This window comes from Dromiciops gliroides, chromosome 2, assembly GCF_019393635.1.
Source record: "Dromiciops gliroides isolate mDroGli1 chromosome 2, mDroGli1.pri, whole genome shotgun sequence".
Lineage (NCBI taxonomy): Eukaryota > Metazoa > Chordata > Mammalia > Microbiotheria > Microbiotheriidae > Dromiciops > Dromiciops gliroides.
The window spans coordinates 307,419,586-307,443,687 of NC_057862.1; the positions used below are offsets into that span (position 1 = coordinate 307,419,586).

General features: G+C 37.3%; 1 protein-coding gene across 1 annotated transcript in view; it reads left to right on the plus strand.

The window, feature by feature from the left end:
* Positions 1-24,102, plus strand: part of CTNNA1 (catenin alpha 1) — a 134,729-nt gene that overhangs the window by 89,313 nt on the left and 21,314 nt on the right. Inside the window, 4 exon segments of the mRNA XM_043985392.1 lie at positions 1,499-1,544; positions 1,547-1,620; positions 1,622-1,651; positions 12,086-12,178. Of these exon segments, the coding sequence (XP_043841327.1) occupies positions 1,499-1,544; positions 1,547-1,620; positions 1,622-1,651; positions 12,086-12,178 (243 nt within the window).

Sequence of the window (24,102 nt, forward strand, 5' to 3'; positions counted from 1 at the left end):
GTGTAAATAGAGACAGACAGACAGACAGACAGACAGACAGACAGACAGACAGACAGACACACACACAACTCACACACCACACAAGAAGTATTCGGTAATTTTTAGTACCCTCTAGTCCTCCACAAAACCTTTTAAACCTTTTTCACTAATGAGTTCCTAAGTGACCTAATCAAACCCATGAGGATCTAGGCTAATTCTGTCACACTGGGAGTAGCAGAAAATTAACTGCAATGTGAAAGGAAGCAACTTCAAATGTGGGTAACAGAATTCATTTAAAGTAGCTTAATAGCATATGCAGGTAAGAATCTTAAATGTAAATCCATTTGTGGGAGAGATATTAGTTGCTTACTTTTCTTCAGCATTTGATCCAAAATGTGGCTTTTTTATGTTAAAGAAGATTTTTAAATGATATTTAAGCCTGTTCTGAAATGATGAATTTTGACAGCTTAATTTATTCGATTTTTTTTTCTTTTTTGGGTGGTGGTGGTCTTGGAAATGACTTATATCAAGTAAATGCTCCATTGTGGAGCAATAATAGTAATGACCTTTTTATGCTGGTTGGAGTACACTCTAGAAGTAAGATTAAAAAGTCTATTTAGGGGCATCTAGGTGGTGCAGCGGATAAAAAGCAACCGGCCCTGGATTCAGGAGGCCTGAGTTCAAAGCTGGCCTCAGACACTTGACACTTACTAGCTGTGTGACCCTGGGGAAGTCACTTAACCCTCAGTGCCCAGCAACCCAAAAAAGTCTATTTAGGGGCAGCTAGGTGGCACAGTGGATAGAGCGCTAGTCCTGGAATTCAGGAGAACCTGCGTTCAAATCCAGCTCCGACACTTAACACTCACTAGCTGTGTGACCTGGGCAAGTCACTTAACCCCAATTGCCTCAACCCAACCCCCCCCCCCCCCAAAAAAAAAAAGAGAGAGAGACTATCACTAAATCTTTTACATTTGTACATAATGAGGTTTGTCAAGAAAACATAAGACAGCTTTTCAGTATGGAGGGTCCTGTTTGCTTAAACTGGAAAATTGTTGTTTACTTTTGTTGAATGTCACTAAACTCAAATAACAAAGCCTTGGTTATCTTTTGCCTATCTTAAAGACAGTCAAAAAAACATTAAAAGCCTGCCTTTAAGGAGCTCACAATCTAATGAACATTCATCCTCCTATAATTGTACTCTTTGATATTACCTCAGGAATTTGCGTCCAACAAATATATGGCCATAGGAAGTTAGAATGGCTTGCTAAAATGTTATCATTCAAATACAATATTGATATTTGTTCTAAAAAGTTTTTACTACTCTAGTTGATTACATTGTGATCATTTTGGAGCTCTGCACTAAGTGGTGGTGTTTTAAACCCCTATTTAAATGAGCATCCTCATTTTTTCTTTAGTACAGTCAAGCCTAATGTATATTTCCATTAGAGAGAAAGTGTAAGAAAAAGTCAATCTAGTTTCTGGCAGAAATAAAATTAAATTTTTGAAATTTAATTATTAGCTCCGCAAAGCTGTCATGGACCATGTTTCAGATTCGTTCTTGGAAACTAAGTGCCACTTTTGGTATTGATTGAGGCTGCAAAGAATGGAAATGAGAAAGAAGTTAAAGAGTATGCTCAAGTTTTTCCGTGAACATGCTAACAAACTAATTGAGGTAAGTATGCATGTTTTCCCCATATGCTAATTCATCAACAGGCTTCTTTTTGCTCAGGGGAAAAAAAACACTGATGTGTTTTAAAATAGGGTTGATTACTTTGTGTGTAATTTTATATGAGACAGTAGAGCATCTTTAATCATAATTTAACATGTTTCATGCATCACAAATGTTGTCAAATAGCATTTATTAAGTTTATACTTGTGTAAATTAAATGGTTCCTTTCTTAAAGTATATACTCTGAAATGAGCAGTGGTGTAAGAAGAGTACATAAAAATGACACACTTTCCAAAAATCTTAACCTCAGTATATTCTTACCTATAAGCGTTATAGATCATGCAGTACAATTTTGTTATTGGGCAAGTACCTTCTCCCATTTCCCCATATTAGACTAGTGGATTAGAAAACCACTGAAGACCCTTCCAGTTAGTTATAAGTTGATCCTGTCATTCTTACTCATAATTTTGTAGTAAGCATAATTTATATGGAGATGTGAAAATAAAGGGCAGGAGAGAGAAATAATAGGACTTATATATGCATATGTGGCAAATGCTGTGTAATATGTATCCTGTACATTTAGGTCCCTAATCATATTATTAGACTAGATAATATGTTAGACTCAATTAAAAATATGAAAATAAGGGGCAGCTAGGTGGCACAGTGGATAGAGCACCGGCCCTGAATTCAGGAGGAAGGACCTGAGTTCAAATCCGACCTCAGACACAACACTTACTAGCTGTGTGACCCTGAGCAAGTCACTTAACCCTCATTGCCTTGTGCGCCGCCCCCCCCCCCCCAATGAAAATACTTAGTGGGAAATTTTAACAATTATATTATTGATCTGAAACCTGTCTTCTAAGGACATTATCAGGCTGACCAGAATTCATTATGTACAGGTCAGTCTTCTATTCAAATAAATGATTTTGTCAGTTAATGTTAAATAACAATTAAACAACAAATATTTATAAAGTGTCTATTATATACCCAGCCACTGCTCTGAAAGAGAACCAAAACAGTTCATTGATTGGAATTTCAAGTTCTTTATGTACCTTCCTTAACAGTGCTTAAGTAATGCTTCTCTTATATGGCAGTGGTCATGTGACACAGGGCTTTATAAAGCACAAGTATACAAAGACTGCATAGTGGTAGTGCTCACTAATTCATCCTCCACTGAAAATTGTCCTATATAGTAATGCCTGAAGCTGTAGATGAAGCACTTTCTGTTCCATAATGTGTCGTCATGCAACGTGGCCTGATGCTTGGATTAAGCTTTAGGTAGCAGCAGGTCTGCATTTGAGTAACAGAAACAGCTCCTTCTATATTTGTCAGTCTCAAACAGTGGGATTTGTTTTGCTTTATGTCATTATTCATCAAATCAATATATTCACTTGAATATATTTTTTCTCTGCATTTTTCCATCCTAAATTTCAATACCCAAAGTTCTTGGTTATGATTAGTTCTACTCTCTTAAGTTGATGTTCCTGTCACGGCTCATTTCGGCCCCTTTTCTCACCCCTCCCTCACCATACTCCATTTAGTATGCCTTAAATATCACCTTTTACTTTATCGAAATAGAACCACAGGGTATATGTCATACCATTTTGCAAACAGTTAGATCACATCAGTGGTAATATAGATACTTGGGTATATCATTGCTTATGTGCATGAAAAGGGGAATAACTTCAAAATGCTATACATGCTTCAATTTCAGGTCTCTAGACAAAACTTTTTTTCTTCCAGTTAAGTTATATGATTCTTTGAATTAGTAAGAAGTTTATTTTGAGTAAAGGTGAAATGCTTCACTCTTGTCCTGTTGGTCTGCTTTTGTCTATACTTAATTCCCAGAATCTTTTTGTCTCCTTCCTTTTTCTTGTTAGTGTTATATTTCTTAGAGCAGGTTTTCATTTTAGGGCCCTCAATTACACCCTAGATTTCAAGGAAGTAATTGGCAATTCTCTACATGTCATGCAGAATTGAAGGATGATAACTTTGAATTAAGGCCGCAGTTCACATTTTGTCCAGGGAATTCCCAGTAAAGTAGAGGCATGGAATAGCTGTGCAAGGCCCTACCTAATTGGATATAAAATCACAACTTCACAGAGACGGAGACTTAGCTTATTACTGTTGAGCATACCACTATCGCTCCAATTACTCAGGTGTGCCCCCTTGTCCCCTTATGTCCCCTGCCCTGTTTTGCTTTCCATCCAGCTGTAGTTGCTTTGTCACCAAGTCTTGTGGATTCTGCTTCAGTCCCCTTTTCTTTATTGTGATAGCCAGTATGCCAACTTAGGTCCGCATCAGCTCTTAGCTGTACTATCATAGCAGTCTCCTATTGGATCTCCCTATGTTCTTCAGGCTTTTCCCTCTCAGTTCCATTCTCTATGGAGCTGACAAGTTGGTATTTCTAGACCATGACTTGACCTGCTGAAGAATCTCTAGTGGCTCCTTCTGGCCTCTAGGATAAAATAGAAACTCTTATGCTTGGCATTTAAAACCCATCACACCTTACTCCCTTTCATGCACTCTACTCCAACCAAATTGGCCTACATAAGATTTTCTTTATGACATTTTGTCATCTACTTCCATCTTATTTAAAAATCTTCAGTGAGTCTGTTTGTATAATAAAACATTCTATCTCCTTCCTCAATGCCTTCCAGTCGGGTTGTGCTGCATACTTCAAATCACTCCCTTTTTACATTTACTTCTTAGAAATCCCTAGCTTCTTTCAAGTCTTAGCCACTACCTCCTACCAGAAGTCTTCAGTATTGATCTTCTGTGTTTTCCATATCTTCAAATTACATTTTTTTTGCTTTACGGTTTCTATGTTGTATCCGTCCAATAGAGTATTAGCTCCTAGAGAAAAGGAATAGTTTTAGTTCTTTCTTTGTATTGACAACCACCTGTACTTTCCAAATCCTTAATAAATGGATGTAGAATTCAGTTGAAATGAAAGAAAAAGTAATAAAGCAGGATCAATTCATTCTCTATTTAATACTGGGTTTGGCCTTCATCCTTCCTAGAAACTAAAAGATGTGATTTAAATAGCTAGGGGGAGGAGTGGAGACGCCTTAGTCACTAGGACGCCAGGGGAAAAATTAGTGTGTGTGTGTGTGTGTGTGTGTGTGTGTGTTGTGTGTGTGTGTACACATGTGCACTGAAGTGTTCTTCCCTATAGAAATTAGTCTTATTGTTCTTTCCAGTGAATTAAGGCCATTCCCTCATTCTAGAAAGATTATGTCCTTTTCCCCAAGTAGATTTTTTCATATTTTCATTTGTAAAAATTAGTGGCAAATTCACAATATCCATAAAGAATTTTTTTTAATAAAATGAACTCTTGTCTCTTAAACCAATTTTGGGTATGCCCTCTTTAATCTTATAAACCTGACGTTTACTTTGCTGTGTATTGATTTCCTTGAGAAAAATCTCCCTTACTTTCAAGTCTTCATTAAGTAAAACTATTGTAATCAGAGTAATCCTAAAATGTTTTATTCTTAAGTGTGATCATGGTGTAATTTATTGGCTATTAGAAAAATGTACTTTTGAGAACAAAAATGAAGCTAAACACTCAAGTCCTCTGATGCCAAGTCCCTCAGAGTTTGTTTTACCATGCTGCCATTCACCTGAAGGATTCAGAATGTGTGTCCAGCATGAAAAAAAAATTCTTGAAGCCATAGAACTTTGTAATTGTTATCCATGCCACCAACTTTTTGGAATGGAGCTGAGCAAAGAGCTATTCTTTCAAAAACATTTTGATACATTACCAAAATAAAATCTGAGCAGATGTGTTGGCTCTTACCAACTTAGTTTTTGGAAGTCTTATGCATATCTTTAATTGAAAAAAAATCAAGTTTTTATATATATATATATAACTAAATGAAATAAGAGAAATTGTCTGTTCTTTTATAATTTATTTATTTACATGCTGTTTTAAATTTAGATCTAAATTTAATAATTTCCAGTCACTTTCCAATCCTGCCCCCACAATGCCTTCCATTTTCCATGCATGCATGCATACGTGCATACACACATATTTATGTATTTAAACACCAATAGTTAAGCAAAGCTATCCAATGACAATTGCTTAACACAGTATATCTATCACCTGTAGTCTACCACCTCAACTGAGAGAAAAGAAGTAGCTTCCAACATCACAGTAATCTTGGAACTAGTATTGCTCATTGTATTCTATCTGACTCCTATTGACTTTTAGTGTTGCGTTCATTTATGTTGTCATAGTTATTCATCATGTGATTCTTTTCCTGGTTCTTCACTCTTTACTCTATCATATCATACAAGTCCTGGACAAAATTTTTTAAAACTTCTCCTTTCAGTAGCTTCTGTTTTCCTAGTAATGTTCCAATATATTGGAAGTAATTAGTTTATAGACTTTATTTTTTAGTACCATTTAAAGTTGCTTTGGTTAGGTAGATGGCTCAGTGGATGGGGTGCTGGATCTGGAGTCAGGCAGACTACTTTTATTGAGTTCAAACCTAGCCTCAGAATCTTACTGGCTGTGTGACTGGGCAAGTCACATAACCCTGTTTGCTTGCCTTCGTTTCCTGTCAAACAAACTGGAGAAGAAAATGGCAAACTACTCCTAGTTCCTATAGAGAAAAGGAACAGTTGTAGCTCTTTCTTTGTATTGACAATCACTTGTACTTTCTAGGTCCTTAATAAATAATCGATGTGGAATTTAGTTGAATTGAAAGAAAAAGTAACAAAGTCAAGAACACCTCAAATAGGGTTATGAAGAGTTGGACACAACTGAACAACAAGAAAAGTTGTTTTAACTGTATTGATACTTTTGGCTTTTACAGCATAAGAAGATCATATTTTAGAAATTGAACCTTCCAGTTATGAAAATTGGCTCTAGAACCTGACTCATGATCCCTGGATTAGAAATTAGTTCCTTGGTTCACACATGGCCTCTTTGATATGAGTCTACTGGAATTACTGTTAATCTTCGCAGGTAGCAAGTGCTCTTTAAAACCTCCCACCAATTTCACATAAAAACAAAGAATTTTTTATAGTGAGGCATCTTTCTCAGTTTGTTTATCATTTATTCAGTCATTATTGTAATGTTTGCTCAAGGACTCAAGGTTTTGACTATCCCACACCAGCAAATTGAGTCAGGTCCATGTTGACAGAATGTACTGATCAAAAGATTTGGGAAACTTTTTTTTGCTGTTTGCTAAAGTATCTTAAATACCGCTGAAGACTCCTTTTCAATAACAATTCCCCATACTTCAGTGAAGCACTTCTGGATCTTTTGCTTAATCTGTCTTTATAAAGTGTTCTAATTGTATGGATTGTCTTCAACATAACAATAACACGTTTTCTTCTTATCAAGTTAATTTTTCAGGCTGAGCTTCACCTTAGGGGAGGCTAAAATGGAAAATTTTTCCATCAATATCTTTTTTTTTTTTAAACCAATAATAGACCCATGTATTTTTTCAATCACCTCATTTTTGGCCACCTTTTGGCCTTTGAGCAATTCAGTAACTAAAATGTACTTTCTACCTTTAATTTTGCTGTCCGTAAAATTCTTTTAAAATGAGAAAACAAATAGGGAAAATGATGTTTATGTAAGACGAGACTATTATTTAGTCTGGCTCTTAGCGCACTTTCTATTAAAATGCCTCTTTTATCCTAATGAAAGAGACGTATAGTCTTCTGTGAATTAAAAAAAGAGAAAGAAAAGAGAGCCTAATGAAACTGGTTGTTTTTGAATTTTTCATGTCATTAAATTATCTTAGAGCTCATCTAGACCAGCCCCAGATTGTATATAAGTATTATGTATTATAAATATAATGCATACAAACACACATTATGTATGTATGTAGAACTTTAAACTGAACTAAGACTTGGGACACCCAATATAGTTTGAGAAATTAAGTGGTTTGCCTAAGATCTCACAGGGGTAGCAAGCAGCAAAGCTGGAACCTGAAACACAGATTCTCATATTCCAAATTAAATGTTCCTTCAACTATACTTTGACATAATCTTTATTAATTAATGTTTAATAACTATGACTATTGGTTTCAAATGTGTATCGAAGTATGGGTTGAATCACCATTATTATAACCTTCAGATTACAGTGCATTTATACATTGTGAAAGTCAAAGTGTGAATTAAACACTGACCTTCTCCAAGTTACAATCATTATTTCTTAGTTATTGTTTAAGTGCCTCTACGTGATACTTTAGGCAGGAATCTTTGCAGTTAGCAAAATTGAGCCTGTTTTCTTAAGCTGCAGGATAAAGAATTTCTATTAAAGTAAATCAAGTGTCCTTAGGGAAAGTTAAACCTTGCATTACAGTGCCTTTCTCTTTTATAAAACACATTGAGCTTGGTTCTCTTGCATTTTCAAGCACCAGGTATATTGGGTCATATAAAACAAAAGTGATTTTCTTATGTTTGTATTTTTTCCCTTCACAAAATTTGTCAAAACTAATACAAAATCTATTTAGAATATAGATTGAACATAACTAATAATGATAGCAAAGTCATATTTTAAACAAGAAAAAAATCATAAGCAAAATCACTCAATGTTCCAAATGGAGAGATAAACTGTTACCAAATGCTTTTGCCAGTTGTCATGGATGGCTATCGAGCATAGAATCCAAAGGGAAAAGGCATTTGATGGAAATGTTTCTGTGTCTATGGCTGGTAGTGTGCTTATTGTATCAAGCTTGGGAAGATGACAGTATCTTCTAAGTGTGGTGTATATGATCACTAAGTAGAATGTAGCCTACCAATCCATGCAGAAAAGCTTAAGTGGGTCAAGAGTACTTATGAGCCTAAGAACACTTGTTGACTGGACAACCCACAGAGTCCATGTATCTTGAATAGGCACTGTAAAGGAATGAGCTGCTTCTAGAATTGAAGAGGAAGAAGAAAGCAAGGGATAGATTGTATTTGGGAAGCTACACAACGTTTCTTTTTAAATTTTTTTAATTTTAGTGTGGCAATTGGGGTTAAGTGACTTGCCCAGGGTCACACTGCTAATAAGTGTTATGTGTCTGGGGCCAGATTTTAATTCAGGTACTCCTGCCTCCAGGGCCGGTGCTCTATCCACTGTGCCACCTAGCTGCCCCTGCAACGTTTCTTGTTGAAGTAAAACCCAGTCTCTTTGACATCAGTATTCTTCAGGTGGTACTAGATGGCTGAAAGTCATGGGAAGTCACAGCTTCTGAGGAATCAGAGCTAGGTGGTAGCTGCAGTTAGGTGCAGATCTGATATAAGGAAAAGCTTCCTATCAATTAAAGTCATCTGGAAGTTGAATGGGATGTCATGGCTTCCCTCCTCTCCCATTGGCCAGTCTTCAAGCAAAGGCTCACCAAGTCCCTATTGTATACAATGTAGAGATCTTTTTTTCCGCATAAGGGTTAGATTAAAGGGCCTGTGAGGGTCCTTCCAGTTCTGCAGTTTTCTGTGATTGAATTTTCTCAGTAGTTTGCTTGGACCTAACCTTTGCACTTAGCTTATTCTTTCTGATAGTTAACTATGTATTCTTACATTATAAGCTTCATAAGAACAAGGTATGTGATTGTAGGCATCTTTATATTTCCCATTATCTAATTTGTTGCCTTGAACAAAGTTGACACCCAGCTTTGAACCTCAGAGACAATGTGAATGTGGCAAACAGGGAAGTAATAAGGAGCCATTGAAGAGGGAGAAAAATGATGAATTCAGTTTTAGGCATATTGAGTTTGGAATGATGATGGAATCATCCATAGGGGAATATCATAAAGGCAATTGGTGATATAGATCTGGAATTTAAAAGAGAACTGTAGGCTAGAGATAAAAATTTCAGTTAAATACCTCCTCTGTGTAAAAGTACTATGCCAGGTGCTGGGCACACAGAGGAAAAACAAAACCATTCCCTCCCTCAAGGAGTTTATCTGTGAATAGGTGATAGAAATAAATTATATTGCTGAGGTCCAGTTCTGAGGAACACACACCTCTGGGTTTGACTTGTGCTGCTATATGCCATCGATGGATCCTAAATATTGTGACTACAGACATTATAAACTTAAGAATAAGAAATCTTCGTATTTTCAACTTGAATATCACTTAAACCTTAGTTAATGAGGACTTCTGAGAGCCAATCTTGAAATGTGGAGCTGATCTGCTGTGAGATATTGGAGTGTTTTAGATCCTTTTTCTGTAAAAATGAGAATAAAGCCCAATCATAGTCAAAGGATTGAGAGAATAATGAAAATACTGCTAAGGACCTGGTACTTTGTAAATGCTACAAAAAAAATTTGATCAGAAAAAAATAGTAAACAAAGCATTGCCTGTAATGTCTATCAGGAATTCAAGGTGATGGCTACTATTTTGAAAATGAAAAATGGGGGCAGCTAGGTGGCGCAGTAGATAAAGCACCAGCCTTGGATTCAGGAGGACCTGAGTTCAAATCTGGGCAAAGACACTTAACACTTACTAGCTGTGCGACCCTGGGCAAGTCACTTAACCCCAATTGCCTCACCAAAAAAAAAAAAAAAAAAAAATGGAAAAATGAAGATAGAGAAGGGTCAATTATGGAACAGACACTAAATTCTAGACTTTTAAGTTTCTAATCATAAATGACTTGCCAAGGTTCACAGAGCTGGTGACTGAGGCAGGATATGAACCTGGCATTACTATACCAGTAGTGCAAACTCAGACAGAAATTAATCCTGCCGCGTGGTGACTTAGAAACCAACAAAATAGCATTATCTGTGTTGTGTGGTATTTTATTTATTTATATTTTGTTAAACATTTCCCCAGAAAAGTTTAATCTGGTTCAGCCCCACTCATTCGATTCACCTGACTTCTCCAAGCCTTAATTTTCTCATTTGGAAAACGAGTCTAAAGTTTCTTCTAGGTCTAATTCTTGTAGGATTTTAAATGATGTGTATTAGGGAACTTATGGTTGTATTCTACAATTGTACAAGCATAAGATCATCTGGCACTGTCCACCCTGGGAGTATTTGAAGGGAAGCAAGAAGAGAGGGGAATTTTTTTTTTTTTTTACATATAAGGTATTTTATTTTTTCCGTTACATGTAAAGATAGTTCTCAACTTTTGTTTATACAAGCTTTACAATTTCAGATTTTTCTCCCTCCCTCCCCCCTCGCCTAGACAGCAGGTAATCTGATATAGGTTATATCTATATATCTATATATTCATATCCATATATATATATACACACATATATACACACATAATAACATTAATCCTATTTCTGCATTAATCCTGTTACAAGAGAAAAAATCAGAGCAGTGATACAAAACCTCAAAATAGAAAAAAAAAACAGCACCCAAAACAAAAGAAATAGTATGGTTCAATCAGCATCTATACTCCACAGTTCTTTTTTTTTTTTTCCTTGGATTTGGAGATCCTAGAAGAGGGGAATTTAAGTCTTTCAAGTTAAATTCCCACATTGTATTTTGTCTTATAATTATGCAAGCCAAACTGGGCAAAAATCTATTTTTCCCTATTGTAATATGCTTTCAAGTTTTTATTAAATAAGAACTTCACATAAAAACAGATCAGACAATTGCTAACTGCCGCTACCAGTTAACTATCAATGGTTTTTAAACATTTTAATAAGCTGAACATTAAAACATCAAGCAACCAAATGTGTCAAATAACTATACTACACTCGGTAGATATCCTGTCTTCTACTCTTAGAGGTGCAGGCCATATAATGTTTTGGAGAAAAAAAAGATGGGTTTGTTTTTACTTAACTCCCCTTTCCCTTAGAAGACCAACAAAATGATTTCAATGATCTTTGAAAAAAATTGGCTAAAGTTAGATGATATTGAGATATGCTTTTAGCTCTGAATCATTTTGTTAGTTTTTGAATAGTCCGGAAATAGATTTAAAATTTTATGTAGGAATATCACTTGACAATCAACATTTTCTTTGCACTAGGCAGAAAGAATGTATGGGGGGGTCAGCTAGGTGGTGCAGTGGATAAAGCATCAGCCCTGGATTCAAGAGAACCTGAGTTCAAATCCTGCTTCAGACACTTGATACTTACTAGCTGTGTGACCCTGGGCAAGTCACTTAACTCTCATTGTCCAATTAAAAAAAATCCCAACGAAGAATGTATGTAAGGGGCAGCTAGGTGGTACAGTGGATAAAACACCAGCCCTGGAACCAGGAGGACCCCAGTTCAAATCTGGCCTCAGACACTTGACTCTGACTAGCTGTGTGTCTCTGGGCAAGTCACTTAACTCTCATTGCCCTGCAAGAAAGAAAGAAAGAACCTATGTGGTGTCATGTTAGCAGCTAATGAAAGTTAAATGATGGTCTGCAGAATATTTCTTGAGGTCTAGACTATTCAGATTTTCTTGATCAATAATGTAGGCTTGAAAAATACTGTTGTTTTTCCCCCAGAGCAACAAAAGAAGTATTTCATTTTTTCCCCCTCTCTTCATTTAGGTGGCTAACTTAGCCTGTTCTATATCAAATAATGAAGAAGGCGTGAAGCTGGTTCGAATGTCAGCAAGTCAACTGGAAGCCCTCTGTCCTCAGGTAACGTACTCATTGCAATAATTTTGGCATATTATTCAAGAGATTATCTCCTAGTCCTACTGTCCATAGAGTTGGTTGGTTTTATGTTTGTTTTGTGAAAAGAATTGCCATAGAGGAGTGGTCACTGTGGCTTTGATGGATTTTTCAATTTGAGGGAACTAGCATGGTTCACACTTGGCTTAGCTCAGATTTTTATCTTTTCTGAACATAGAGCATTCTATCTTTATAACGTGTTGAAGCTGTACTTTGTGTCCCATTTGCTGGAAAATTATATGAATGTGAGTGACAATATTACCACATTTACGACCCTCAATGAATGGCAGGGCTTTTAAGGAGGACCATCCGTTAAATATCATGGATAACTGTGAAAGCTTTGAATATTTGAAACCATAAGCAAAAAATGAAGCTGCAAGTTCAGAAAGAATGATTTCTGACATCTTACAATCTGTAAGAGCCTAAGAGCCAACAAGAGTAACTTTTTCTGGGTCATTGAGAAAGACCAAATTAGAGAGCTTGTATATGGCTTCTCTCAGGTAATAGTTGAGCTTCATTTGCTTTTTAAAACAGCCTTATGTTATAAATATCAGTATCAGACTAGTGCTAGTGAATTAAAGATAATGCCAGCCTCTAGTTGAGATGGCTTCTGGGAAAGACAATTAGACTGATTAATGTTGATTCAGAAGTTAAGACTCCCAGATAAAATAAACCGTGTACATAGATTTTATGTTCCAGTCTCTTTTATTGTAGTCTGACAAATTTTGGCATATATATAATGTTTCTCCCTTTCCCACCGCCCCACAATTGTTTATTTGTATGTATGAATGGGGAGAAAACCACATTTTAGGTGAGCAGGGAGAAAGGGGAAATCATGATCAAAGATCTCATGATTCAGAACTTAGTTCAATTTGGAAAGCATATTCTTCCAGTGCTTTAGTCTTAGTATGTCATCCAGTACTACATCTCCCTCATTTTCACAGTCTTGGTGTATTCAGTTGATAGAAAATTTTAAACCCTACAACTATTGGGATACTTGACAAGAAATCATAACTTGGAAGAGAGTTTATATGAAACTTCTGCATTGACATTGAACTTGGCCTTAACATTGTAAAATGCATAGCTATTTGCATAGCTATTCCTGCTATTTGGGAAGAAACTATATGTAAAAACTCCTTCTGTACTGCTGCCAAATGGCAGAGCTGCCTAAGAAAGAGAAGAATAAATGGAAAGGGGTTTTCATGCTTTGAAGTCACAGTCATTGAAAGGAAGTGTTTTATTAACTGTCTTTTGAAATAGAATTTGTGAGTCTTTTTGGCTAATTTATATGTCATGTGGTACATAGTTTTAGATAATTAAGATCAGGAACTAAAATTGGGTAAGACCCCTCTTGATTGTTAACCAATTATCTTAACTAAGATAAAAAGGCATTCTCTAAAGCATCCCATTGTGTGCAGAGCCCTTTGCCATGGGTACTTCCAGTTGAATGAAGGATAGTACCTTGTCCTACATGGAGTTTTCACTCTGATAGTTTACATAAACATCAATAACTAGATAACAAAAGATACATACATGAGAGAGGAGCAGGGAAAATGCTATGTTAAAGTGCAGTCATGCAGGGGCAAATATTGAGAGAAGCTTCATGAAGGATTTGGTACAGCAAAGAAGTGGACAAGTGTGGGAAAGCAGGGCATTCTAGGAAGAAGGATTGAGATGAGAAAAAACCGAAAGGTCAGAATGTACACAATAGTCCAGAGTATAGAAAGGCCAGAAAGTAGGGTGGTCCCACGCTGGGAGGACATTTCATGACAGGCTAACGGACCTAGAAGCTAATTGGAAAACTATTGAAGGATTTGAGTAGAGGAATGACAGTCTGTGCATAAGAAAGATTGATCATTAGGGGAAATGTTTTGGTTATAGGAAGAGAGTGAAGGAGAGGAGTCCAGAAAGGCTGTGATCAAAGCACAACTGATATGAGGAGATAACATGGAGGTATAAAAGCAAAAGGGATTGGTTGAATGGGTATGACTAGTGAGGCACAGGAAGGAGGCTGAGCTAAATGACAACCCAGTATTGAACATTTGGATATATGGTATTAATATGAATATATGGATCACCTGGATTCGATGGAGGTACTTTATTATCCAAAAGTATTTTTTATGAAACCCTAGATTAATAGGAGTAAAATGTCCTTCAACTGAACTCCATACTGAACCCAGGTAGCTAGCAGATAGCTAGTAGTCCCTACCTGGTGACTTCTTTCCTCAGGATAGTAAGTCCCTATCTTATGGGCACATCTGGGCATCCTCATCCTTGCCAAACCCTTTTTTGGAATCCCATAATCTTATCATGGTGCTTCTGTATTTCCTCCATACTTGTTATAACTGAAATTGCTAAGCTACTTTTGCTTCTGGGTTGATTTTATCATATTGTTGAAACTGATAACACTGTAACCCATGGACAAAAAAAAAAAACCTTATATACCCTCAGAAAGAGGGAGTCCCCGAGCCCTTTTGGAAGGGGATCCACATGATCGTGTTTTTTTTCGTCTTGGGACAAAAGAAATTGTTGTTATGTTTTTCCTTATCCATTCTCTGATCTGGTTTCTGTGAGGTACCTACTTCTGGTAGGAGAGGTAGAAATAGCCTTCTCTAATCTGGGTGAAAAAAATTATAGGAGATATTACTGATGTCTCTGATCTGTTTATTATCTTATAGGAGGATGGGTATGAAAACTATATTTAATTTTTCAACAATGGTTACTTCTCAAAGAAATAGAGAAATCAAAAGAAGGAAGAGGTTTGTAGGGAGCAGTCATGGGTTTGAAGTGCTGGTGGGACACGTAGGCATGACAGCATTTGTGCGAACTCCCTTTCCACTAAAATTTGCGGAGTTTTTTGTATTTTAATCTGAAACTAAACAAAAAAGGAGCGTTTCCATGTACACAGCAGAACACAGAAAAGAACACAAAGCAGAACACAGAAAAGAACACAAAGCAGAACACATTCTCTATGAAACTGTGAAGCTCTATTCGACACTGCTTGCTTTTTACAAGTAGATAGTAAATGCTGCATGATTTTTATTCCCCCAGACTGACCTGCTTTTCTCTACTTCTTTCTAAACTTCCTTCTGTTCTTTTCTGTGCCTAAGGGGGGGGAAATTTTAATGACCCTCTTGACCTGAAAACCAAGAGAAAGGGGATGGGAGGAGGAGAAGTCCCTAAACAACAAATAAGCATAGTCAATTAAGACAGAGTTCCACAGTGGCCATGTCCAGAAATTTGAGTCATCTTCTGTTCCTCTCTTAGGCTTAAGTGGGAAACCTCCTTCTCCATAAGTCCTCTGGGAGACATGCTTGGTCATTACTTTGATCACACTTCTCAAGTTCTTCTTTTTCTTTTCTTTTTGGGTGGGGCAATAAGGGTTAAGTGACTTGCCTGGGGTCACATAGCTAATAAGTGTCGAGTGTCTGAGGCCGAATTTGAACTCAGGTCCTCCTGAATCCAGAGCCACTGCTTTATCCACTGCGCTACCTAGCTGCTCTCAGACTTCTCAAGTTTTCCAAACATTCTTTTTTCTTTACACTGTGGCTATCCTGGTATGAATTGTTTTCCTGATTTTGCTCACTTCATTCTGTGTTATGCTGCCCATGATTCTTTGAAGTTATCTCTTCCTGTGTTTCTTATAGTGTAATAATTGTCCATTACATTTATACACCATCATTTGTTCATCTGCTTGTCAATTAATAACCTCACCCCGACCACTACCCTATTCTTTTTGTCATAGGACCAGCATTTCCCCTACATAACTAATTTTCTCCCATCCAAAACTTTGGGAAGCTTTACCTAAAAGAAGACAAAGCAAACCCTGGGATATGATTGGCCTCAGCTTCCTGATCGATGGCACCTCCCTCCTGCACAATATTGCTATGCTTATATGTGTTCTGTTCTACCCTCCCTCCATCTCAGATAAGGAGATTCGTATGATACACACTGCTCCTCGCTCCTACCTCCATATTTTTTGTATGCTCTTTTTCTAATACTCTAATTGTGAGTTTATCTCCTTCCTTTCTGTGTGAATGTACCTTGCCTCTTTCAAGCCTCAAAAGAGAACTAATATATATACCCCGTGTCCTTTCTTTTTCTTATTTTACTTCCTTAATTCCTTTGATGACATTAAGGTTCTGAAGGAATACCCTTTCTCTCCCATTCGAATGTGTTAGCATTACATCAATTTGTTCAAATACATTTACTTTTCTGGGTTTCTTATGCTTGTTTGAACATTGCAGATTCCTACTCAGCTCTGGTCTTTTGATCAGAAATACTTGATAGGGCCTCTATTTTGTTAAATGTCTACTTTTTCCTCCTTTAAAATTATACTCACCTTTGTATGGTAAGTTATTCTTAGTTGTAAACCTCTGTTACATTACATGGAATGTTACTTTCAAAGATACCATTGTCTTTGTGGTAGCAGCTGCCAGGTTTTGTGTGATGTACTAACTTTAGTTCCTTTGTCCTTAAATTGCTTCTGTCTAGATGCTTGCAATATTTTTTCTGGTTCTGATAGATCTGGGAAGTCTTCATTTATAATTTATAGAAATACTGTCTCCAGGCTTTTTTTTTTTTTTTAATAAATCATTGTTTGGGGGGAGTTCAATCATTCTTAAATTATCTCTCCATGACATGTTTCTACAGTCAGATTTTTAAAACATACCAGCTTACATTTTCCTTTATATTTTTCAATATCTTGTTTTAATATTTCTTGCCATCTCATAGTCATTCAGTTCTGTTCAATCTATTCCAGTTTTTAGGAAATCCATTACTTTTGGTCAGGCTTTCCAATTTCTCTTCTAAATATTCTCATTCCAGTTCTTTCCTACAGAGCTTTTATTTCAGTTTTATGTCTTGCTTTGTTTCTTCTAAGTATTTATGTAGTCCTTATGGAAAATCCTTTTTCCCCATTATGGTACAGTTGCTATGGAGGCACACTTTCCTTTTCAGGGATATATTTTGCAGAGATTTTTAAAAAATATAGATTGATGTTTTCTTTGATTTACTCATCTTCCCAATCTCAGTTCTTGAATTGGGGCTTTGTACCAGGTCCATGCCCCTGTCCCAGCTTGTACTTGTGAATGGGGTGCTTGTCTGCTTGGTCTCACCCTGGGTTTCTGATCTGTTCTCTATTTGTCTAGGATAAGTATCCCTGAATCTTTGAATTTCAGAGATCTTTAGGGCCTTCTAGTGTGTCAGGGCAGAGTGTTAGGGTCCTCAAGGCACGTTCCCCCCTACTCTAGGCCTGTTTTGGTATATTTCTTAATGCTTTGTAGGCCTGGGAGCAGAACTTGGGGGTTGGGGGTGCTTTCCTTTTTGCCCTCTGACTGATCTCTTGTGTAGTTTTGGAGTAGAAGTCACTCACTGTATTTTCTCTTGGGATTTCTTAATTATTATTTGGTCTCATTCATATATAAGGATTTTCCTCTAGCAGTACATGAAAGCTGGGTTGTCTGCTCCCATTCAAGCAGCTATCTGATAGGAATTCTCCCCTCCCACAAAAATGAATCACTAATTTCTCAGTGAACAAACATTAAATAAATGTCATGTGCCAGGCACTCTGCTGGGAACTGGGAACTAAAGAAAAACAGAAAAATGAAACCGTTTTTACTTGCTTGGAACTTAACATTCTGTCAGGGAATGCAACAAGTAGATATCAGTATACACAGAATGCACACAAAGAAGTAGTTAGGACGGTGCTGGTCATGGGAGGGAGAGAGGGTCAAGAAAGGTTTCATGGAGAAGGCATTACTTTCTCTGTGTTTTAAAAGGTTTGAGAGATTCTGTGAGGTTAAGATGAGAAGGGAATGCATCCCAGGCACCTGGAATAGTCAGTAAAAAGGCCTTGAAATAGAAGATGAGAGGCATGTGTGAGAAAGAAAGGGAAACAATGTAAAATGAGACTGGAATGGTAGATTGGGACCAGGTTATGAAGGGCATGAAAACCAAGTAAAGATTTTCTATTTTATGCTATAGGGTAATAAGGATACACCAGAGCTTATTGAGTAGGAGAGTGACATGGTCAGACCTAGGTTCAGGCAGTAACAGTGTGGAGTATCCACTGCAGTAAGGATAGACCATTTAGGAGGCCATTGCAATAGAATGAAAGTCTGAACAGAGTGGTAGCCTGGTGAATAGTGAAAAGGGGACAATGGCAAGAGACTGTAGATGCAGAAAAGGTGATTGGATACATGGTGTCAAGAGTCTAGAATAAAGGCAGAGCCAAGATGGTAGAGTACAGGCTGGTACCCAGCTGAAGCATCTCAACATTCCCCTCTAAACAACTTAAAATAACACCTCAAATCAAATTTTGGAGCACAGAAGGAATACCAGAGGTGGGCCTTGGAAGCAACCTCAGTACATACAGCACCAGTGGCTTTGGGAGCTCTTTGCCCAGAGAGGGTGAGGCAACTGATCAGGAAGAGATTATAGAGGTCCCTTTGTTGGCACTGGGTGCAGCTGGTGCTAATTGGCAACTTCATTCATTCATTTATTTATTTTTAAGTGAGGCAATTGGGGTTAAGTGACTTGCCCAGGGTCACACAGCTAGTAAGTGTTAAGTGTCTGAGGCCAGATTTGAACTCAGGTACTCCTGACTTCAGGGCCGGTGCTCTATCCACTGTACCACCTAGCTACCCCCAATTGGCAACTTTATTGCCTGTAAGCAGTTCTGGGTCACAGTTCCCATGTGAAGAAGAGCACTTAAGATTGATCACAAGGGAACAGAGTTCATGGCCACAGTTCTAGGGCCAAGAGGAGTGCTTAGCACTTGAAGCTGTAGGGACAACAGAGAATTAGGGTTCCTTCCTCACTAAAGATCAGAACATAGTAGGAGAGCAATGACCACACCTCTCCCAGGTTAACAGCACCTTGGAAGCACTGAAAATAGCTCTAAAAAATAGCATAAAAAATCCTAAGGCTTGGGACAGTGCCTCTCTACCTCCAGGTGAGCACAGCCTAACTTTAAAGTTCAAAGTGAAGAAATAGGCTGAGAAAATGAGCAATTAAGAAAAGAATTTGACCATTAAAAGTTCATAGGGGATAGGGAAGACCAGGACATATATTTAGAAGTAGATAACTCTATGAAAACAGCTACAGGCAAAACCTCTGAGGAAAATGCTAATTAGACCAAAAATCAGCAAGAATTCCTAGAAGAAAAGGGTAAGAATGGTAGAAGAAAAATTGGGAAAAGAAATGAGTGATACAAAAAAATTGTGACAAGAAATTAACATCTTGGTAAAAGATGCACAAAAAAATCACTGAAGAAAATAGCACCATAAAAATGAATTGGTCTAATGGTAAAAGAGGCACAAAAATTCACTAAAGAAATTCCTTGAAAAGCAGAATCTTCCAAATGGAAAAGGAGGTACAAAAATTCAGAGATAACAAGGAACACATTGCTGGCACTGGGTACAGCTAGTGCTGATTGGCAACTATTGCCCATACACATTTCTGGGTTGTAGTTCCACGTCAGAGAACAGTGCTGGTAGTCACAGGGGAACATAGTACCAAAGCAAATTGGAGCAAATAGAGCTTGCAATTTCAGGGTAAAGACCAGAATGCAGACCAGGAGGGCACTTACTTTCCCAGGATCATACCATCTTGGAAGCACCAAAAATGTCCAGACCCCCAGAACTAGCTCTGAAAATAGCAGCACAATAAAGCCCCTTCCATCTCCAGGTGAGGAGGGCTCAGCTTTAACATAGGGTTTAAAGTCAAGAAATAGGCTAGGAAAATGAATAAATAACGAAAAAAGAATTTGGTAATTTAAAAAAAAGCTGCTTATGGTTTCAGGGAATACCAAGACATAAACTCAGCAGAAGACAACAATGGGAAAATTAGCTACACCCTTGCTGCTGCTGCCCCCCACCCCAAGAAAAATGTTAATTGGATCTAAACCCAACAAGAATTCAATTTAAAGAATTTAAACAAGAATTTAAAAAATAAGAGTAGTAGAGGGAAAATTGGGAAAGAAATTAAAGGGATGCAAGAAAATTGTGAAAAATTAACAGCTTGGTATAATAGGCACAAAAAATAATTGAGAAAATAACCCCTTAAACAACAGAATTGGCCTAATGGTAAAAGAGGCACAAATTTACTGAAGAAAAGAATTCCTTAAAAGCTAGATTTGGGCAAATAGAAGCTAAATGATTCCCTGAGACCTCAAGAAACAATAAGAATTGAAGTCAAAAGAATAAAAAAAAAATTTAAAATATCTCATTGGAAAAACAACTGATTTGGAAAATATATTTAGGAGAGAGAATTTAAGAATTCCTATATGGGAAGATGACAGGTATAGCTCCTCAGGACTTTTATCAGTATTAGGGCATTTAGGGAACATCTACATAGACAGGGGGCAATTTTCAAATGCCAAACACATATTTGCCTAAAAGACTATTTTACATAGAATTCACAAAGCAGATACTTACATGGAGGTCAGAAGAAGTGACACAAGGGCACTCTCATGGTCTCTGAAGACTTTGGTGTGTCATGGGAGGCACTAGCAAAGGACTGCTTAACATGACATGCTTGCATGAAAGGAGCCACTGTGCTCTACGAGCGAACTAAGATTGTATTCGCTCAAAAGAAGCATGGGATGTGCAAGTGTAGAGACATCTTCACTCCAAATGGGCATGTGGATTATTTGCATCCAGCCTTTGGTAGAGAACTCATACTGGTCTGATCAGCCACAGGAGACATACTGTACCTTGACTCCAGCATAGAGATGTCAGTTTAGTCTTCTTTGAGATCAGACATCAGCCAACCAACCAGTCTCTAGCCCACTGAGAACTGGGGTTATCGTGGAATTAGATTAACAGATTTTTCTGAACCTTCATTCTTAAATTATGCCCCACACTTTCCCCCTACAGTTGTTAAAGCTTTAGATGTTGAGTAGTTTGATCAAGTGGCATCGCTGCCTTACCAAGCAATTCATAGCTAAATCTTGTAATTTATTTTATTTTTGGTGCTGGAGGACCCTTTGAGTAACTTTGCAAATTCAATAGCTACAAAGTTTTATTAATTGTCTCTGATGGCAAAAATAAACAAATGAAGTTCAGAGTAACATGACCTGACCTGTATGCATACAACTTATATCACCGTAGTGGGGGGAGAGGGGGTTACCATTTAAAGTATGGTGGGATGGGCATGTTTGTTAGAAACATCTTGTTTAGTATAAAGATGGAAAGATTTTGAAATTAATATAAAATATGAAATCTTGGTTGCTTATTTTGGGTGACTGGGTGTGTATATAAATATATTCATTGAACCTGCAATGTACCCATAGCCATCCAGCCAATTTCTAGGCCTGTCTTCTGTGAGCCCTCCTTTCAGAGGGAAGCTCTAGAATGCTTTATTTTGTGAACCTGTTCAAAAAGTTAAAATGACCACTGCTGAATGATTGGTCTCTCCTTAAAGCAAGCAAGTCACCTTCCTTTTGGAAAATGTATTTTTAGAAGCATTCCTTGTTTTTGTGGGTTTTTTTTTAACTGAGATCTCCTAAGTGTTGATTCTCCCTCCCACCCCATTTTTCCCAATATTTTTATTTTTGTTTTTTTAATACACATAAAATCAATTTTTAACCTTAGTATTTTGCATTTTTGAGTTCCAGATTCTCACCTACCTTCCCCTCCCTCATTATTGAGAAGGCAAACAATTTGATCAAGGTTATACATGTGCAATCATGCAAAACATATTTCCACATTAGCCATGTTGTGAAAGAAAACAGACCAAAAATGCCAAGAAAAATAAAGTTAAAAAAAAATTATGCTTTGATCTGCATTCAGATTCCATCAGTTCTTTCTCTGGAGGTCGATAGCATTTTTCATCACAGGCCCTTTTAGAAGCAATCTTAATCTTTTCTGTAGTGTAATGGTAGAATTGTTTTATCTGGTGGACATTTTTCAGCCATCAGTTTAATCTGTCTAGAATTGCACAGAAAGAAGTCTTGTCACCAAATTTGGAGCTTTTGTGGACAACCACAGTGAATAGAATCATTTTTAAGCAGACTTCTGGAGAACTGGCATTTTTAAAATTTACCATTTTACCATATCAGCACTTTATTTTTAATGTCTTTGGTTCCACATTTGGTTTAGAAATGCTTGAAAAGCGACAATGCTTTCACATATCAGCTGAAACAGATGGTAACATACGCTGATCACACCTACTGAGAGTATTTATATAAATGATCTTAAAGTCTGAAAAAGATTCACATGTACAGTCTAGTCAATCCTAATTAAAATGATAACTTCAGTACAGGACATGTAATGTTCAAACATGTTTCCCAGGTTTGAGGGTTGGTGAGCTGGATTCTTACTTTTGTTCTGAGGACATATGCTCTTGTTAAAAGTGGCATCATGTAGTTGTAAAGTGTGTTGGTATCAGAGGCCTGAGAAACCTAGATTAGAACCCTGCCTTTGACACTCACTTTGTTTCCTTAGGAAAAGCATTTCACATCTTTAAGACTCAGTTTCCTCATTTGTGAGAATCATATCTCACCCAGACACAGCTAGGTGGCACAGTGGATACAGTGCCAGCTGGAGTCAGGAGGACCTGAGTTCAAATCTGATCTCAGACACTTATTAGCTATGTGACCCTGGGCAAGTCACTTAATCCAATTTGCCTCACGAAAAGTCAAATACAACTGAAAACAGTTGAACAATAGTAGTGTGCCACAGTGGAAAGAATGATGATTTCAGAAGGTCTAGGTTCAGATCCTACTTCTGTTCCTTGCTACCTGTGTACCCTTTGGCAACAACAATAACAACAAAAGCTAGAGATAGAATACATGTTTATTAAGTACCTACTATGAGTTAAGTGGGTCAGACACGTGGTAGGTAGTGGATAGAGTGCCAAGCCAGGAATCAGGAAGACTCATTTTCCTGAGTGCAAATGTGGCCTCAGAAACAGTAGCTTGTCAAATCCCTTTTGAAGAGGGATAGGATGAAAGAAGATCAATAATAGAATAAATATCATGGGGAAGGGAATAAGATGGAAGGGAAATAGTTAACAGTAGTAATCATGAAAAAGAGAAAAGGGGGGAAATTGCACAAAAAATATGTATAGCAACTCTTTGTGGTGGCTAAGAATTGAGAATCAAGGGAGTGATGTGAGGAATGATGGAAGAAGCTGTGCTATATGATTGTGGTGGAGTGGTCTTGTGCTATAGGAAATGACAAACAGGATGATCCCAGAAAAACCTGGAAAGACTCATGAACTGATGCATAGTGAAGTGAGCAGAGCTGGGAAGACATTGTGCAGCGACAGCAGTTCAATGAGCAACTATGATTGACTTAACTAATGTGATAAAATAATGGGATTTAGCAGATACTCAAAGGCTCACCTGGAGATTAATCTAAATTGATTGAATTAAGTGAGAGTGATTGGCTGCTGATTAGCCAACTTCAAGTTAACTAGATTGTAATCATACCTGGCTAGCCCTTAAGAAGGTATTGTTCTCAGAAGCTAAAGACTTTGAATTTAACTTGAGACCACCTTCAAGTCCAGTGAACCAATGGATTTGGATGATGCTAACCAATCAGCTTGAAGCAGTGTATAAGGACCTCCTGTGCTCTGGACCTATAAAAAGCTTCCTCACTCAGTTTGAGGAGGGGTTCGTGATTGAAGCAGGCTGGTGGCAGAGAACTTGAGGAAGAACCCAACCAGGCTGGACCTTTAGGCTACATAGGCCTTTTCTTAACTTTCTGAACTCCACGTGAATACCCGGTATGCTTTAATAAATTCTTAATGCCCAAAGATTGGTGCTAAAGCTTTTAATTTAAGGAGACCACATAATTTAGATTTTTAACATCACACTACTCTCAGCAATGCACTGACCAAGACAATCCCAAGGGACTAATGATGAAGCTTACTATCCACCCCCA